Source organism: Narcine bancroftii, chromosome 3 (genome assembly GCF_036971445.1).
Source record: "Narcine bancroftii isolate sNarBan1 chromosome 3, sNarBan1.hap1, whole genome shotgun sequence".
Classification (NCBI taxonomy): Eukaryota; Metazoa; Chordata; class Chondrichthyes; order Torpediniformes; family Narcinidae; genus Narcine; species Narcine bancroftii.
In genome coordinates, this window is record NC_091471.1 from 357,508,662 (window position 1) to 357,529,127 (window position 20,466).

At 37.8% G+C, this 20,466-nt stretch overlaps 1 protein-coding gene across 11 annotated transcripts in view; it reads right to left on the minus strand.

Moving 5' to 3' along the window:
• The window catches only part of LOC138759488 (dynein axonemal heavy chain 17-like), a 192,057-nt gene that overhangs the window by 109,209 nt on the left and 62,382 nt on the right, over positions 1-20,466 (minus strand). For 10 of the 11 annotated variants that reach the window (XM_069929995.1, XM_069929994.1, XM_069929996.1 and 7 more), the window contains 7 exons: positions 20,144-20,296; positions 17,887-18,135; positions 14,477-14,599; positions 12,173-12,520; positions 6,167-6,258; positions 4,309-4,435; positions 705-857 (listed from right to left, as the gene is read on the minus strand). In XM_069929995.1, coding sequence (XP_069786096.1) covers positions 705-857; positions 4,309-4,435; positions 6,167-6,258; positions 12,173-12,520; positions 14,477-14,599; positions 17,887-18,135; positions 20,144-20,296 — 1,245 coding nt within the window. The remainder of the gene's footprint in view (positions 1-704; positions 858-4,308; positions 4,436-6,166; positions 6,259-12,172; positions 12,521-14,476; positions 14,600-17,886; positions 18,136-20,143; positions 20,297-20,466) is intronic. The other variant, XM_069930000.1, reaches the window with a different exon arrangement.

The window sequence follows — 20,466 nt, forward strand, 5'->3', positions numbered from 1 at the left end:
AAACTGCAATGAAACTAACAATGTCATTTTTAGCACGCTGTTCTACAGGAAAGCCAGACAACACTTTCGGGTGACCCACAATATTATTTTGATACAATAATTATATATTTTATGCAGATACCATGTCATTACTTTAGTAATGTAATCCAATTTTGACCTATTTGAATTTGTCACCAAGAAAAGCATAAGGATAGCCTTTTCATGAACAATTTAATTTATTTTTAATTTTAATTTAATTTAGACGTACCGCATGGTAACTGGCCCTTTTGACCCATAAGCCTGTCCTACCCAATGACACCCAATTGACGACAGGCCTGGTATGTTTTGAACGGTGGGAGGAAACCTGAATCCCCAGGGAAACATACAAACTCCTTACAGATAGCGTGGGATTTGAATCCTGGTCCCGATTGTTGGCATTGAAACTGCATTGCTATAACTGCTGTGCTAACTGTGCCTCCCTTACGCTAACAGTGCTGCCCTTATGTTCCAAAGCAAGTATTCACCAGTCCAGGTGCATTCATCTTGAAAAATCAAACTGTGCAAAAAGAATATACATTGATTTGCATTACAGAGTAAAATAAAGCAAACAAATGGATTTGGAATAACTATATTTGTTGAAATAAATCTTAAATAAAACAGAAGTAATCTTGACCTGTCACCTGACCAAATGATTATTACATTATAGTAAATATCTTGTCACTTACCCGACCAGTGCAATCACAGGGTTTATCAAAAGGCATATATTCATTTTCCTTACTATACATGCCAATTCCTATTTTCATCAACTGGTTATTAGCATCCATTTGGAACTTCAGTTTAGTTATACTGTCAAATAATTTTGCCAAATGTTGGCTCACCTAGAATATGGAAGAAAATTAATCACTAGAAATAATTTTATTTTCTCAAGAAAAGATATTTAAATCATTAATGCACATCTGGAATGATTACAAATGCATGCATATACCCAGTGATAAAATTGTTTCAATCTCCTGACTGTCAGATGGTAGACACACAATTACATCTAAAATATATACTGCAGTTCGCCTTATTTGATTAACTCTAGGTATGGCGTCAAGTCATTAAAAGAATCCAATTGTGCTCCCACAGGCTTTTCAGGCTGATATGTCTATTGGCCTAGGGATTTAGGGAAGGATGAAATCAATTAAAGGTACTCAAGTCTCAGGATGGGGAAGACTAAGATGATTATGGACTTCAGGAGGACGAAGGACCATTCATCATTACATATTAATGGCTCCATCCCAGAAAGAGAGTGGAGCACAAAGTTCCTTGGTGTCCATTTAAAGGATGACATATCCTCATTAGTCAGGGAGGTGCAACAATGTCTACATTTCCTGAGGAGACCGAGGAGGGCAAGGCTACCAGCCATTATTCTAACAACATTCTACAAGAGAACAATAGAGCATGTCCTAGCTCGCTGCATCCTTTCTTGGTTTGTTCTTCCAAAATGCAGCATCTCACACTTGTCTGCATTAAATTCCATCTGCCATGTTTCACTCCATTTTCCCTCCTGATCCAGATCTGAAAGCTTTGAAAACCTTCTTCGCTGTCCACAACACCTTCAATCTTCATTCATATGCAAATTTGCTGATCTAATTTACCACATTATTATCCAGATCATTGATATAGATGACAAACAACAATGGTCCCAGCAACGATCCCTGAAGCACACCACTATTCACAGGCCTCCAGTCTGAGAAGCAATCATCCACCACTACTCTGTGACTTCTCCCATCCAGCCATTGTCGAATCCAGTTCACTACTTCGTCATGAATACCTTCCTGACTAACCTCCCATGTGGGACCTTGTCAAAGGCCTTATTAAAATCCATGTGGACAACATCCACAGCCTTTCCTTCTTCAACTTTCCTGGCAACCTGCTTGGAAAACTCTATAAGTTTGGTTATACACAAAGGCATGTTGACTATCCCAAATCAGTTCCTGGGTATGCAAATAATCGTATATCCAATATCTTAGAACACCTTCCATAATTTCCATACTACTGATGTCAGGCTCACCAGTCTATAATTTCCAGTTACTTTTGGAGCCTTTTTTAAACAATAGAACTACGTGAGCCAGCCTCCAATCCTCCAGCACCTCACCTGTGGCTAAGGAAATTTTAAATATTTCTGGAAGATCCCTCAAGGTCCAAGGGAATATCTTGTCAGGCCCTGACAAGGATTTAACCAACCTGATTTGTTTTAAAACAGCAAGCACTTCCTCCTCTTTAATCTGTATAGGTTCCAATACTTCACTGTTTGTTTTCCTTACTTCCCATGACTTTGTGCCTGTTTCCTGAGTGAATACTGATGGAAAAAAAAATTAAGATATCCCCATCTCTTTTGTTTCCATTCAAAGCCAATCACTCTGATCTTTAAGGGGATCAATTTTGTCCCTTACTATAATTTTGCTCTCAATATACCTGTAGAAACCCTTAGGATTTTCCTTCACATTGTCTGCCAAAGCAACCTCATCTCTTTTGTCTTCCTGATTTCTTCCTTGAAACTTTTCTTGCATTTTTATTCTCCTCAGTACCTATTTGCTCCATATTGTCGATACCTATTATACACCTCTCTCTTCTTTTGAACCAGATTCTCAATATCCCTTGAAAACCAAGGTTCCCTATGCCTAACTTAATCCTGACAGGAACATTCTTCCTCTGTATTCTCAAAATTTCCCCTTGGAAGGTCCTCCACTTACCCACACATCCTTGCCTGAAAACAACATTCCAATCCACGCATTCTAGACCCTTTCCCATTTCCTCAAAATTAGCCTTTCTCCAATTTAGAATCTCAACTTAAGGCCAAGACCTATCCTTCTCCATAATTAACGAAACTAATGGCATTATCATCACTGGACCCAAAATGTTCCCCTACACATACCTCTGTCACCTGTCCTGTCTTATTCCCTAAAATGAGATCCAGTATTGCATCCTCTCTCTAGTTGGTACCTCAATATAACGATTGAGAAAACTTTCCTGAACACATTTGACAAATTCCAAGCCATCCAGCCCTATTACAGTATGGGTGTCACAGTCTTTATGTGGAAAGTAAAATCCCCTACTACTTCAACCTTATGCACTAGGAGTTTTTTTGTCCAGGATCTGAAAACTGTGGAAATATTCCTATGTCCACCACTGCCTAACTTTCTGCTTGCAGTGGGGCTCTCATGCTGCTTTCTATCAACTATCTGCTTCCTCTATTAGTCCCAACAATCTAGGCAAAACCCCTAATTATGGCAATTTTTTAAATGATTGATCATATTCTACAGTAATTTTCAGGAATTACAGATGCTCACAGCAGCCACAACGAGTGCTTTATGTAATGACAGCAAATGCTCTCTTAAAATATCACTGAAAATAATGTTCCACTATATATGGGTTTGTGGTTACCTTTGTTGAATATTTTATTTAATCAATGTATATAACATAATAACTAACAATTATAAATAACCATAATACAATGTTAACAAACATATGCTGAAAATATATAGAAAAAAACTAAAACTAACTAAAAACTAAAAAAAAAATCCCCTCCAGACCCTCCCACCCCCCTTCCCCAAAAATCTAATCTAATCCCATAACTAAAATACATGATGTCACAACTACATAACAATTAATTTGGATTGCATCAGATGACACTCAAGGTACCCAACTAACATAAAATTGTTATTCATTCAGGGAAAACTTCACTGGACAGGAAAATCCAAAAAAAATTAAATAAACTATAATTTTAACTTCATTATTCTATCCTACGGGCTCCACATTTGCAGGAATAAAGAATATTTACCCCACAAAATAGCCACAGTAGCACTGCTTTCTCTTGACAAGGAGAAATAGCAGAGGGGACCATCTTTCCCCAACGTCACTTTAATTCTGTCTCTAGTTGACTCTCATTGATGATTCTAACATGCTGCTTTTTGAAGTGTCTGAATCACATGACTGGCTTGAAGAATACTGGTTCTTAGTTTCAATTTCCCCAAAGCACAAGTCAATAAGCAGATGGCTCCTTCTATTTAAACAGATGCCCTTCTTAGCAAACATTCATTGTTTCAATATTTCAATGGAAGAATAAACAAGCTGCTTCATGGCTTTGAAGTAACAGACAATCTGTCTCCAGAATGTTGTTATCTGTGTGTCTTTCCCTGTTCCAAGCCTCCATACATATATAAATAAAAGATAAAAATAACAGGTCTGTAACACCATGCACTGGAAATGATTACACTCGAAAGGATTATGACATCGTGAATACTACACGATACAATGGTGGAAATAGAAATGTAAGTATCTCACCTCAACAGGATTATTACCATTCGATAATATATCGAGCAAATCTGCAGAAGCGACAAAGTAGAACCTAGGAAAAGCTAGTCTTTTTGTTTCAAGATATTCTGCCAAGGCTTTTTCACAAAGAGTCATGCTGCATTGAAATCACAGAACATAAAAGGTTTAATGTCTTTCATCAAGTCTAATGCAATGAATCATCTCATTCAATCAAATTATTCAAGATGGGTGTTTATGCACCACAAAAACCTTCTTCCAATCTCCTTCATAAAACTCTTCTATTTCTTCCCTTCTCATCTGTAATTTAGTTAATCTTTAAATGTATCTGTGACATTTGCCTCAACAACTCAAGAACTTACATTAGGCTTCACTGAGTATTGCGTACAATTCTGGGCATCCTTCTACAGAAAAGATATGAAGGCTTTGGAAACAGTTCAAAAGAGATTTACCAGAATTGAGCCTGATGGAGGTTATGAGCTATAAGGAGAGGTTGAACAAACCTGGATTGTTTACTCTGGAGTGTTGGAGACAGAGGGAAGACCTGATGGAAATTTATAAGATTATGAGGCACAGATAGGGTAGACAGTGGGTTTGTGGGGGGTGTTCAAAGATGATGGACAGGCAAGCTAGTTTAAAATCTGAAATTAGTAGGAGACTGAAATGGGCTGTAAGGGTAGACATGGAAGCAGATATGATAAATAGAGTTGAAGAGGCTTCTGGGTAGACACATAGTTTTCAATGATACATATCATGGGCAAACAGCAGAGATTTTGTTTAATTTGGAAACAGGTTCAACAGACAATGTGGCCTGATGTTCCAGTGCTCTTCTGATTTATGTACTCCAGATAGTCATGTGCCACTTCTTTTCTCCTGGATTTAAAAATGTCTCCTATATTTATGACCTGCAACTTTAATGTCTTCCAGTAAAAACAATTGAAATTCATGTTTGGTCATTTACACCATGTACAAAATGTACTAGTTGGACCATGTTTAATTTCAATGGAGCCAAATTATAGAAATATAGTAAAGGCAGCATCTACCATAGTTTGGCATTTCGAGTAAAAAATTTTTACCCACTCTCCACTGCTACCCAATGAAAAGGTAATCTGTCAGCCTCTTTTATTCATATTCTATCTTTCTTGCAAATCTACAATCTCAACCCTTCCATATCTTTTTAATAATTTAGACACCAGAAATGCAAAGTGTTGTTTATTACAACTTCTTGCTCACATTTATGATATAATCAGTATTATTTAAATGTTGCATGATGTCTGGCTCTAGTGATATCCTTCTCACATTTGGAAAGAAAGGAAACAGGACTTATTTATTCTTCTTTATATTTTATTTTGAGGATGTTGAAATATTCTCTCATCATCCAATTTCTTTTTACCCATTTGATAGTTGTGACTGCAATTTCTTTGTTCAGTTATATTCCTTTCATCATATGCCTAATTTAAAGCAATCATTTACTGTATTTCTCATTCCTTGTCACAATTCTTTCTCTTTTAACATTATATGCCCTTTTATTCTACTATCACCATGCTGTCATACATTTTTACAGTTTTTCAACCTCTTCCTCTCTCCTTTCTAAATCTTGGAATATTTTGATGCAGTCCAATTCTTGACATATTCATTTATCAGATGTTCTAACTACATCTTTTATCACTGCCCCAGTTTATTCAGTTTACCTTATCATGGGTGCCAATGTCTCATGAAATGGAAACCCCACATCAGTCATTTAACCAAACATTTCTTTTTCTGTTCTATCACTAAGCCAATTAATTAGTTAATAAATTTGAAATGATAAAACAAGAAAAAAAATACTGTTCTTTCATAGGCAATAAATGACAAACTTTTAATCACTAACCGTCCCTGTATTTCTTCCAATCTACTGTACAAACCAGGTTTATTTGTTGCTTCGATTACATTTGGAGTCTTTATTGCGTCTGCCACAATCTCCTGCACAGCACAAAATGGGAATTAGCCATCTAGTAGTGTTACTGCCATCATTTGCATAGAATATCCATAAATTAATAGTGTCATTTTGAAAATGCAGAAAACGAGCATGTCTTACTCAAGTTAATCTTGAACTGACTTTGTTTTACTGTAATGGAATATTTGGGAGATAATTTGGTAAAAATTAGAGTAGGTTTCATACATACACACAATTTAAAACAGATCTTATTTGAAATACTGAAACTATGGACAATGCTATGCACATTTTCACAAGTAGCTGTTAATTGAAATGATGTCATCAGATGAATCGACTGGAGAGAGGTGTCTGTGTTGAACATTTTTACAAGGCTTCTGACTTTTCTGGAAAGTGCATAGAAAGGTCACTCTTGAGAAGTTTGTTTACCTAAGACAACAGATGGGAGCAAAAGACTAACTCCTATTGTTTGCTGGAGAAGGTGGGGTGGGGGTTGCAAGTGAGAGAGTCACATGGGCTTTCTAGCAGTTGGGAGATGAAGAGAGAGACTGAACAGTCACAGCTGAAGCAAGCAGGAAAAGCTTGTTGGAACTGAAACAGAAAGCACCAGAGTGGCGGATAGCTGGAAGCACTATCTGTCTGATGTATCCCCTTATTCCAAGGGGAACAGAAAGAAACTCCGTGACAACCTGAAAGAAAGAGGTTATCATCTGGAGAACCCTGATGGGGCAAATTTCATTAGCAAGATATTTACGTGACTAATGGTGGTACCTCAGTTGTGGAAATGCTGGAACAACAAATCTCTCTGCAAATCCTACGAGGAACTTCCTGTGCAATAAACAACCTTTTAAGCACCAAAGCCTGGTGAACTTTACACATGTTAAATTCTGTGCACGGTATAAGAATTGCCTGCAACCAGAGAACTTGGAAGAAATGATAAGTGAGATCGAACAGTGAACCAAAGAACTTTTCTTAAATCTACACACACATCATACACGTGCGCTTAGAATTAGAAGGGAGTTAATTTGGGTTAGTTAAGTTAATAGAAATAAGTTAAAGTTTGATTCTGTTTTCATGTTTAAAGATAATTAAAAACAACTTTTGTTTAAGTAATGATTTGTCGTGGTGAATATCTATTGCTGCTGGGTTTTGAGGTCCTTTGAGCTCGTAACACTACAATTATGCAGCATAAAAACAAAGGGAGACAAAGTAGAATCATCACACAAGAGAGAGGACAGAGTTTAGGGACAAGACTTATGGATATAGAGGTGAATATCCATGGAAATATTTAAATACAAGAAAGAGAATTTTCAATTTATGATGCAGGATACAGTGAAACAAGTGGTGGATGACTGAAATATGTTACAAAGGTACAATGACTGAGATAAGGAGATTTAAAAAAAACAGCAGGGGAAGTTCATGAAAAGCAGTTTTTCAGAGACCATCTACAGAGTTCAAGAATGGAAAGTTAATGATAATCAAAGCAGTAATTTCAATAAAATGAAAGGATAACAAACAATTCAATTCAGTCCATGATGATGTTCTGGAATAGATATAAAATTGGTCATGAGAATATCAAGTTTATGGTCAGAACCAAAATTGTAGCTATTACCTACCTTAATTTGCAACTCCTGCAAGTCTGGATACAGGCAAGTTTCCAATAGTTTATATTTAATTTTATATTGAATAATGGAGCATTTAATAATGAAGGGGTAGGTCTGAGAATTTTCACAATATTACAGGGCAACAAGTATATAAGGAATCAGATGATTAGAGAATGGAGCAGCAGGGAAACAGTTCAAGGAATTGTTTTGCTTGTGGTTGGAAAAGTAAATCTAAAAATCAATGAAATATATCTCAATCAGATACACAAAGAAGAAAGATAGAGGATTACACTGATAGCTGTAAAGAGATCAATCAGGTCTGAGAGGAGTGTGTACCTGGTTCATAGTGGTAGAAAATGTATTTTAATATTTTGGTCAGAATTTGTTAAATATCAAATATTCCTGGATTTATGGGCCTCAAACCTGCACCAGAAGGAGTAATTAAGCAGGTCAAAAGTGGACTAGTTAAGAATGGAAAATCTAATGGAAAACCTTAGTGCTGACTTTAAAATGCCAAAGTAAATGGGATAGATTGTAGAGTGGTAATGTTGGTAAAAATGATGCAAGAATATGCCTCTCTCTGAGATTATAGAAGAGAAAACAGAAATGGCATGGTCAAAGTTGCCATTAATATTAAAGCTTGTTGTTTGATATTATAGCAAAAGAAGTATGCATAACTGATCAGTTTTTGGTATGAATTGGGTGCAATAGTGTTTCAGCGTGCAGAATCATTGCCTCATAGCATGAGACCTGGATTTGATCCTTACTTTGGATGCTATCTGCATGGAGCTTTCACATTTTCCCTGTGACCATGTATGTTTGCTCACACATTGTAAGATATGTGAGTTGGTAGAATAATTATCCAATGTAAATTTCCTCTTGGGTGAATGGTAGAAAATTGATGAAAATGTGGGAAAAATAACTGGACTAGTATTAGTGGGTGGTTGAGGATAGGCATGGATTTATTGGGCCAAAGTGTTATATCTCTCTTTGATTATAAACCCACCCTGTTAAGTAGTAGCAAGTGGCAAACATTCCATTAATTATCTCCAAGATTTATGTTATACAGACTGCAAGTAACCATTTAGCTGTATGTATAATAAATTGAAATTTTCATACATTAAAGGTTTATTGCCATCCACTATCTCTCATTTCCAAAGACAAAAAAAAACAAGATTGGGAGTCTACGACAAAATAAAGTGGAAAATAATTCATTGATCAGTGTCTACGACTATTGAAGCATGGTGAAATATAACATTTAAAATTATGTAAGGTCACTGCATTTTTTGCTGTCTTGTATGTAGATCTCAAGAACTTCACTCCTGGCATAAATCTCCAGTTCTTTCCACCCACTGACTTCTGTGTGCATATCTGAAAAACTTCCAGCCTTTGCAAAGAAGGACAGCTCTCCTCTTCAGTGAAAGCCTGCTATGGATAATCATGTAATACTGTCTATCAAATGTATCATTCTTGAAAGCCATCAATTTGAAGTTCTGCAAAAAAAGGCTTACAACACCTTATGCAGTCACATTACATCTTTCCTCTAGGAATTATATCCTGGCTTTAAGCAAAGCTAGGCATTTTGAAAATGAGGCCCCCAATGAATAATGGAGTTTGCAGAGTTGTATTCAGAAATTATAAACAACGTAAATTTGACATAAACCTAATTTGAAAGCAACACATAATTAATAATGTCCCATGAAGCCTACATACATTTCTGGCAGATTTCTAATTTAGTCCCGAAGCAATGTATGTATTGCTAAGAATTTTTTTTCTGTAATAAAGCCCTTTGGTTAACAGAAAAATTACCAGTTAATTATAATTCTGCATCAATTATAATATCAATAGATATTATAACATAATAACATGAAACATTAACTTTGTTAACTTAGAGTACATACACCTTTTACAATCAAAAAATGAAAGTTAAAATAGCAATAAGAGAAAACATTGATCCAGCATTTGTGAGGTATCTGTCTAATGACATATGGGCAGCAGTTAGGGAGTTTGATTTAAAATTTCAAACTGAATTTTTGATCAAACTGACAAAAAAGTGTTTTCAGGAAATCTACATTGAAACTCGTTGCTTGAGTAAATTAATCACACACATATTTTGCATTTTTGAGTGCTAATTCACTAGACTGGATGCTTAAAGGCAAGTTATCATTTCTGAAGTTTATTTGAACTTTTTAGGAAGAACAACTGGTTCCTCTTTGAGTATTCTGTTTTCACAGTCTCTTGCATTCATTTATTACCTCTATCTATGCTTCTTTTGCTTATTCCTTTGTTTCACTGTATACTTGAGTAGGAAATAATATGGAAGAGGATGACCAAGGATGGTAATGATGCATAGTAAAATGCTGGAGAAACTCAGAATGTCACACATCGAACTTTATATAACAAAAATAAAGATATATAACCAACATTTATGGCCTGATTCCTTTATGAGTAATTTGTAGAAAAGTACCTGAATAAAAAGGTGGGAGTGAGGGGGAGTGGGAGAGCACAGGCCCAGAGTCAAGAGATAATAGATGGATAAGGGAGGAGGGGCACAACAGTTAACAAGGCGGGAGGGGGGGGGGGTTAATGCTCTAAATGGAGAAGGGGCTGGAGAGCTGGAGGAATGAAGATTGAGGGAGAGGGAAGAGAGCGAAAACGGGGAGAGGTCTAGCAGAAACCAAAGAAGTTGATGTTAATGCCATGCGGTTGGAGAATGACCAGATGGCCGTAGTTTGGCAGTGCATGAGGCTGTAAACGTATGTTGGCATGGGAGTGGGGGGCAGAATTGCAATGGTTGACATTGGGTGATCCCTGCCATTGATGCAAACAGAGCGAAAGTGCTCACCACAGTTATCTCTCATTCTGCGTCGTCTCTCCAATGTAGAAAAGGCCACAACAGGATCACCATATGCAGTAGATGCAGCCGCAGATTCACAACTGAAGTGTAGCTTCACTTGGAAGGACTGTTTGGGCGCCCAAATGGTAGTGAACAAGGAGGTGTGGGCGCAAATGTGGCACTTCCTGTGATCACAGGGGAAGGTGCCAAGGGAGAAATTAATGGAAAGGGAAAGGGATGACTGGACAAAGGAGTCATGGAGGGAGTGGTCCCTATGGAAGGCAGAAAGGGGAGGAGAGGGGAAGATGTGTCTGGTAGTAGGTAATGAAAATTGATGGTGGTAGAGGGGAAGCCACTTTTTTTGAATGAGGAGGACATTGTAGATGATCTGGAATGGAAGAACTCATCTTGGGAGGAGATGGGATGGAAATGGAGGAATTGAGAAGAAAATAGAATCCTTACAAGGCACAGAGAGTAAAGAAGTGTAGATAAGGTAATTGTGGGGTTTGATAGGTGTGTAAAAAGTGTATGTAGAAAGTTTGTCTTTAGAGATGGAGGCAGAAATCAAGTAAGGGTAGAGTGTCACCAGAGATAGACCAAGTGAATTTGTGGTTGCGGTTTAAGTGAGCAGCAAAGTGAATAAAGTTTACAAGCTCATCTTAGGTGCATGAGGCAGCATCAATGTAGTGAAGAGCTGAAGAGACTTGCCTGTGTAGGCTTGTAGCATTGATTGCTCCACAAAGCCAACAAAATGGCAGACATCGCCGGGACACTTGTCTAACCCCTTTAACTTGCAGAAAGTGGGATGAGTCAAAGGAGAAGTTATTGAGGATGAGAACAATTCTGCCAGGTGGAAGATGGTGCTGGTGGAGGGGGACTGGTTTGGCCTGTTGTTAACAAAGAAACTAATGTCTTTGAGACCTTCTGTATGGGCAATGGAGGTATAGAGATTGGACATCCATAGTGAGAATGAGGCAGTCAGATTCAGGGAATTGCAAGTTATTGAAGTGATGGAGGGTACATGTGGTATCGCAGATGTAGGTAGGGAGAAAATGGACCAGGTTGGGAAAAATGGAGTCGAGGTTAGATGAAACCAGTTTGGTGGGACAGGAGCAGGCAGAAGTAGTGGGTCTGCCTAGAAAATTGGGCTTGTGTATCTTGGGTAGGAAGTAGAACTAAGCAGTGTGGGAATGGGTAACAGAGATTTGAGGCCATGGGAGAGAGATGACCGGAAGTGATGAGGTTAGAGATGGTATGTGAGATAGTGGCTTGATGTTCTTTGGTTGGTTCCTGTTGAAGGTGTAAGTAAGAGAAGCTGACATAAAGCTGTCATCTAGCCTCCCAAAGTAGAAGTTAGAGTTTCTTCGGCATTACGTTTTTATTACAATCATTGCTTTGCAGATTTTCGTGTGAACTTCTCCAGCATTGTGCTTTAACTACAATCACTGTGTCTGCAGACTTTTGTGACTGCTTTTATGTTTTTCACCATGAAAAAAAACTTACTTTGAAATCAACATCAATGGCCTCAAAATGCTTGGAATCCTCAGGTAGTTGAATTCGGATGTCTTCAGAACCTATAAAAATACTCTCAAGATGCACCCAAGTTCTCTGTACTTCAAACCAAATGGCAATGACTGAGTCTGCAGTGGACAACTTATTCTGCCAGCTGGAGACCTGTTTAAGGAAATATGCAATGAATTTAGAAGCCATCAGGCTCTGCAACTGAACTTGATTATCCTCTAGTGTCTCCACAAGTTCATCACTTCCTTTCAACAACATAATTCCTGTCCGGGAGTGCCGATCATGTTCGAATTCCATGACACTCCAAATGTTATCCAGCTGATTCAATACCTGTAAAATAGAGAACTTGCTTGTTAAAAATTATTTGTAATTTAATTGACAAAATTTAACATTTAACACTCTTCACATATACACAAATGAGTGAACAGCGCAAGTCTTAAGTGAGCAATAAAATTTGAGTAATCCTGGTTTTCTGCCTTATTTTCGATCAGTATCTTCGTGGTAGCTTACATCAGGTCTCACTGAAGACCAAGAAGAGGGGTAGAACAATGATGGATGGAAAGTATTCCAAAATGGGATCCAACACAGATAAATGTAAGGGAAGATTGCTGAGACTCAATGATGGTGTTTTACTGAATCAAGCATGGTATGATTGGCATAGCGGTTAGTGCAATAACTTTGGGTTTGGGACCGGGGTTCGAATCCTGCGCTCTTGGTAAGGAATTTGTATGTTCTCCTCATGACGGTGTGGTTTTCCCCAGGGGCTCCACTATTCAAAACGTAGGTTAATTGTGTGTAAATTGGGCAGTATGGACTCATGGCCAAAATGGCCTGTTACCGTGCTTTATGTCTAAATTTTAAAGAAATACATTTAAATTTTTTAAAATAATTTTGCTGTAGTAGGTTTTGGCAGAAGCCCACTGCATTTAGTAGCCTTTAAAGTTGCCAGTAACAACAATTTTTATTTTGTGATTGTTTTATCTTGTTTTTCTTTTCCTAACTTTCAAACAAAGCCTGGTAATCGAATTGTACCATGCTCATTTTTTCCCCCACAGAATATTAAACTAAAAAGATAAAATTTAATTATAGCGGTAAGCATTGTTTTACAGAACGAAAATTTCTAAAAATCTTCTCTTTACCATGTGGCCAGTATGACGTTTCATACACCAGGCTCGGCTTTTAATACCAGAGGCTGGTGGAGAAGCTGTCCTTGCTGGGATTCTACACCCCTCTCTGGAACTGGATCCTAATGGAAAGACCACTGTCTGTCTGATTCAGTAGCAGAAGCTGAACACTGGGGCACCTCAGGGCTGTGTGCTCAGCCCGCTCCTGTTCACTCTACTGACCCACGACTACATATCCAGATCCAGCTCCAACAGATGCATTAAATTTGCAGGTGACCAACAGTAGTTGGACTCATCAGCAACAATGATGAGTCACTACAGAGAAGAGGAGGAAAATCTTGTGACATGGTGCAAGAGTAACAATATGGACAAAATGTAGGAGATGATCATGGACTTCAGGAGGAAGACCACCATCCATTAAACATCAACAACTCTGTAGTAGAGACGAGGAGGAGAGCACCAAGTTCCTAGGATATTTCACTTAACTAGTGACCTATCATGGACACTCAACATCTCTTCACTTGACTGGAAGGCACATCAGCGACTGACAAGACTGAAGTGGGCAAGGTTACTAGCCAACATTATGTCTAATTTCTATTGGAGCTCTATTGAGAGCATTCTGGCTAGCTATAGCACAGTGTGGTATGGCTGCTGCAGAGAAATAAATGAGAGGTCAATCCACAGCCCCATAAGAGTGGCAGAGAAGATCACTGGAGTCTCCCTCCCCCTCATTGACATGATCTACCGGGATCGTTGTCTGAAGAAGTCACACAAAATCATTGAGGATCCCTTCCACCCTGCACACAGCATCTTTCAGCTGCTCCCATGGGGAAATGATACGGGAGTATCAGAGCCAGAACCACCAGGATGAGGAACAGCTTCTTCCAACGGGCAGTTCCAATGGAACTGCTCACATGAACAATCCGAGACTCTCATTTGTTCAAAACAATATTTATTTATTTTTATAGATATAATACTGTACTTGCCCTGCATATGTATTATGTCTCTATGCGTGTTATGTCTGGTTGTGTGCCTACATGTTTTTGCACCAAGGACCAGTGAACGCTGTTTCATCGGGTTGTACTTGTACAATCAGATGACAATAAACTTGAAAGTTATAAATATTTCAGTTTTTTTTTTAAAGAAGAAGTGAATCCAATACCTTCTCCATTCCAGACTCTTTCACAGATTTGTCTACAATATTGCGTACTTCGTCTTCAAAGTTGTGCAACTGCAGACTCAATAAGTCTGCAAGAGTTGTTTCCTTTGACATTACAAACTTGACCTGCAGGAACAATGAAAGAAAATAAACTATAATTTATTTACACATTTAAAATCAGTTTTCTTTCCCTTTCTTCAAATTCAACACTCTTATCCACATTGCCTTTTGAATAATTTATGTGACATTTGGTTTTTATAACTCATCAAAGCTGATCCTTTCAACACTTTTTCAACCAGGCTCCAGAGATGTAAAAAAGTAGAAAACATGAAACATTATGCTGTGTTAAAGGTATATTAAACCAGGGGGTCCCCAAACATTTTAGATCATTAACCCCTTCATAAAATCCTTGATCCCTCAGAGACCCCCAGGCATGTACCAAAATAAAAAAAAAAGATAAACAGAAAAATTAAGTAGACGTGCAGTTTTCATATGCACTAGTGAGGGAAACTGCATACCATATGCATAGTGTTGAGGCTTCCCACCAACAACCCAAACTTTGTTACAACACCCCAATTGCCAAGTAACAAATCTGTAAATTAAGCAAGCAAGTGATTACAATAACAGTTAAAAAAGCACTCTGGCCAGAAAGATGCCAAATGGAGCTGGGTCCAAGTGTTCAGCATCAGTGATGGCAAATCCATTCTCAACGTCTGCATCAAAGAAGTTGCCTCAGGCTCCTGGGCAGGAGCGGGGACCTCGGACTCTGCAATTCCTTTGATCCCAAGGGGTCAATCGACCCCCACCCCCACCAGCATTTATCAACCCCCTTTCAATCCCTTGGATAGTCCCATTGGAAACCCCTATATTAAGCAGCTGCATTGTCATTATCAGTCAAGATCATTTAAAACAATAAAGCTTAGAACTAGTTATGATATGGCTTAACTACATACTGTCAGCAAAAATTCCAAGAAATGAACAGATCACAAGATTCATCTTTTGGAGAATGAAAGCAAGATTATGAATTAGATGCTAAGATTCTAACTCATTCAAAATGTATGAGTCTGTGCAAATATGTGTCGTGCCAGCATAATTATTTCTGAAATTACTTTATAATAGTAAACAATTATTTGAAATAATAGAGAAAATAAGAAATAGGTATAAGGAATCCCACTCCTGCTTTTAAATTAAAGCATATGTTTACTGCAAATAATTATTTGTCAAAATGAAGCAAGAGAATACATCAGGAAAGATGTTTGAACATGGCTCACATGAATCAATGATTGCTAAGGATACAAACCAGATGGGCTTGAAACAACCTTTAGTGCAGTTACAATTGTATTTAAAAAAAACAAAAGGGAGTCCCACGATAACTCACCAAATCTGGAAAATTAAAGGAATGTATATGCAGAAAATGGGGATCAACACCAAAATCTGATTTTAAAATTGAAAATGCTAGAAATGTATAGATGCTGGGGCAGCTTCTGTGGGAGAAACCAAGCTCACATTTCAGTTTGCTGAACTTTCATCAAAAGGGGATCTCAAAGAAACTTAACAAATATTCAAATAGTGTGAAGACTTGATAGACTGGACATGGAGGGGTTGTTTTGAGGAAGCCTCAGAATACATAAACATTCCGTTATAACAGAGATGAGGAAGTATTACCCAGTGGGTGGTGAATCTATGGAATTTGTGCCATTGTGGGGGCAAAGTCATTGGGTATACAGTATTTAAGAAAAAGTTACAAGTTCTTGATCAGGGAATCAAGGGTAATGGAGAAAAGGCAGGAGAATGGGAGTTGAAAGGATAGTAAATCAGCCAGGATGGAATGGCAGGGTGGACTTGATGGGCTGCATGGCTTAATCCCACTTCTCTGTCCGATGGTAATCAGAACTGAGTGAATTTTAAAATAAACACATTTTAAGATCAAGTGTACAGGGTAAATGAGAAAAAACTACCAAATATTTATTAAATATCTGTGTTAAAATGCAAGGGAAAAAGGATTAAAGACCATAGAGGTAATAACAAAGTGAAAGAGGATGAAAATAGGAAAAGAAATGTGGACATTTCAATGGTAGAAGCAGAAATGTTTTCATTTTTAAAAATGTGGGCATACAACACGGTAACAGGCCCTTCTGGCCCATGAGCCCGTGCTGCCCATATACGTGCAACTCCCATACATTTTGAAGTTATATGAACTTAAAAAGAAATATCTTACAGATGCTGGAAATTTGAAAGAAAACAGAAATAATGGAAATACTCATCAGCTAAAATTGTTAATTTTGGTGCCTTTCAGAAACATTGAATATATCTTGCAAGAGTAACAGGAGTTAGTCCTCAAGCTTATATTGAGCTTCATTGAAAAATTGAGGAGGCCAGATACAAAAGTTATCAGGATGATGGTGGGCCAGAGATTCACAACATCAGGCAGCTGGCAACTCAGGAGTCATACTTGTGAATTTATAAAGTCATTGTCATCTTCTTTGGTTTGGCTTCGCGGACCAAGATTTATGGAGGGGTAAATATCCACGTCAGCTGCAGGCTCATTTGTGGCTGACAAGTCCAATGCGGGACAGGCAGACACGGTTGCAAGGGAAAATTGGTGGGTTGGGGTTGGGTGTTGGGTTTTTCCTCCTTTTGTCAGTGAGGTGAGCTCTGCGGTCTTCTTCAAAGGAGGTTGCTACCCGCCGAACTGTGAGGCGCCAAGATGCACGGTTTGAGGCGAGATCAGCCCACTGGCAGTGGTCAATGTGGCAGGCACCAAGCTTTCTTTAGGCAGTCCTTGTACCTCTTCTTTGGTGCACCTCTGTCTCGGTGGCCAGTGGAGAGCTCGCCATAGAACACGATCTTGGGAAGGCGATGGTCCTCCATTCTGGAGACGTGACCTACCCAGCGCAGTTGGATCTTCAGCAGCGTGGATTCGATGCTGTCGGCCTCTGCCATCTCGAGTACTTCGATGTTGGAGATGAAGTCACTCCAATGAATGTTGAGGATGGAGCGGAGACAACGCTGGTGGAAGCGTTCTAGGAGCCGTAGGTGATGCTGGTAAAGGACCCATGATTCAGAGCCGAACAGGAGTGTGGGTAAGACAACGGCTCTGTATACGCTAATCTTTGTGATACAACACATAAAAAGAACCTTCAACCCAACTTGTCTATACTGACCGTGTTGTCTAATTCAATCTTATCTTATCTGCCTGTATTTGGTGCACATCCCTCTAAACTTTTCCAATCCATGTATCTGATATTTTCAAAGTTGCAAACACTCAGTTTATATGGAAGTGAGAATAAAACTAAAGGGATAAAAATGCATTGCCCAAATCAACAGGGAATTCTTTGTGGAAATTATAAACTACATGCTGTAAAAAAGATTTTGTATGTGAGTTAATGATTACAAATATTACTCTTTAGTACCTTTGTTGCCTGCATAAGTTGTTGCCAGTGACGATCTCTTATAGCAGGGTTCTGTAATTCACTTACAGCTTTCAGTGAAGTCATTGTGTTCTTAATTAAATTGTCTAATCCAGAATAAACATTCCATGCCCTTATCTCTTTCTCCATAGTTCTTATGTCTTTAACAAATTTCTTGCAATCTGCATCCATATTGTCCACACTAATGTTTTTCCACTTGGTTGTCTTCCAATCATCAATTGTTAAACTAACCTGAAAATTGGAGATTATTTGTAAAATATTGTAAACACCTTGTTCTTTTCAGATTAGAAAGTTTTATCTCCAACACAGACAATGATAGCTCATGAGTAAAGATGATGGTTCTGCCTTGTAGAATAATGTAAAAATGCAACCGTTTTACTCAATTTTAAGAAATCATCATCCTAAATTCTTCTGTGGGATAAATTCTAAGTTCTTAACAACAAAATTGATATTACATTGGCAAACAAAAGCAATTTGAAGTTGACTGTTGATGCACAAGTGTCCATGCTGATGAGTGAGAGAGAGACATGAAAGAAAGAGAGAGAGAAAAATGAACTACTGACTTTATCAGTACATTTTCCAGGCAAGGATATAGTAATTTGTCCAATAGACCCCTTAAGGAAGTCAAATGTAATAAAGGATAATGGATGAGAAATGCTTTCTACAAGTGGAAGGATGTTCCAGAAGGGTTCCACAGGACACTATACTTTAAATGAAGAGGGCATGATTAAAAAGGTTTGCAAATCAACCAAAAATTGACTGACAGCAAGTTTTAGACTTCAGAAAGATATGGAATTACATGTTGTGCAGAAAATTGGCAAATGGAATTCAATCTCGAGAAATGAGGGGCAATCTATTCTAAGATGTAAAACATAGTGGGGGAGGTTACTTAATAAAGTGAAATGGGATCTCAGATTGTATTTCTATTTCTAAAAGGTAAACAATGTGGCTAACAAAGAATGTGGAATTCTTTCCTTTATCACTTTTTACTTTTTTTTAAACTTAGAAGTACAGCGTGGTAACAGGCCCTTCCAGCCTATGAGCCGACACCACCCAATTACACCCATGTGACCAATCAATCTACCAATCCAGTAAGTCTTTAGAATGTGGGAGAAAAATTGGAGTTCTTGGAGAAACTGAGGATACGGAGCATAGGAGTAGAAAAATTATGCTTGAACTGTATGCAAAACTTGTTTGATCACAACTTGAAAAAGACCATACAGTTCTGGTCACTATTTTACAGAAAAGCTTGCATCATTTTAGGCAAGTTACAGTGAATGTTACCAAGGCTGGAATATTTTAGCTATGAAAAGAATGATCACCTTGGTGTTCTTTTCTTTGGATAGAGATGGCTTCAATTTTACAATTGAAGTGTATAAAATTATAAGGCTCCTCAATAGAATAAATATGAAGCATCTACTTCCTTTAGCAAGGAGTCAAAAACCAAGGCATTGCAATTGATACGGTTATTGATTTGGGCCTGGAACTTGCTGCCTGAAGGGGTGGTCGAGATTAAAAACTCGCAACTATTTTTTTAGAATTGGTTACGTCCATAAAGAGCCATAATTTAAAGGTTTACACATTTCATACTCAAAAGTAGAAATTAGCTAACTAGAATTAACTAGCACAGATGTCATGGGTCAAATTGTCTTTGTGTCATAAGTTTTCCTTGATTCTTAGAAGATTGAAAGGAGATTTGACAGAGATATACAAAATCACAGTCAGATGAGATAGAAAAAAGTGAAGCTTTACTCTACAGCAGATAATTCAGGAAGTAAAGATTCAGGGTGGGGGGACCCAAGGGTACAGAAAAGTTTCATTTTAATGCAGAGTGAATATAATCGAGAATTCACTGCCAGTAAGGGTGATGGACAGAGAGTTTTAGAGTTTTCCAAATAGAGTTTGGTAGGCACTTGAAGCAGGGGATTCATTTTCAGGATCTGGGCATTGCTAGTATGGACTGTATTTAATGCCTATTCTTGAGAAGATGTCAATGAGCTACTATGACAAGATAACTCTTCATTATTTGAACGTATGCAAGCACATATCCAGAGACAGGGATTGTGTCGCAACTATCTCATGGCTGAAACACTCACAATAAATTCCTCCCCAATTCCATGCCGAAAGGCTCTAATTGCCTAATTTCAAAACATGAACCCATTCTACAGAAATATCAAATAGTATTTGTCAAATCACTGAATAAAATTGCAAATATTGAGAAATGATGTCCAAGACTTACAAGAATAGCCATATCCCACAAATCTTTCAATAATCCTACTTCTTTGCGGCAAGTTTTCAGCTGTTTGCAATCAGGTACCGCAACTTCAAACAGAGCAGCTGATTGTGACAGCGCTTGCAATTCATCTTCCATGGCACAAATTTTCTTCTGAGCCTATAAAAAGTCAAAAAACATTTTATTATTTTTAATGGCAGCTTGCACTTTTGATGCAGTTTTTTCAGAATTAACAAGAAAATAAAACAAAGGATACATACCAACTAAAAGTCAAACATACATAATATTGTTGAGGAAGAACCTGAGAATACAGAACAATTTCAAGCAAA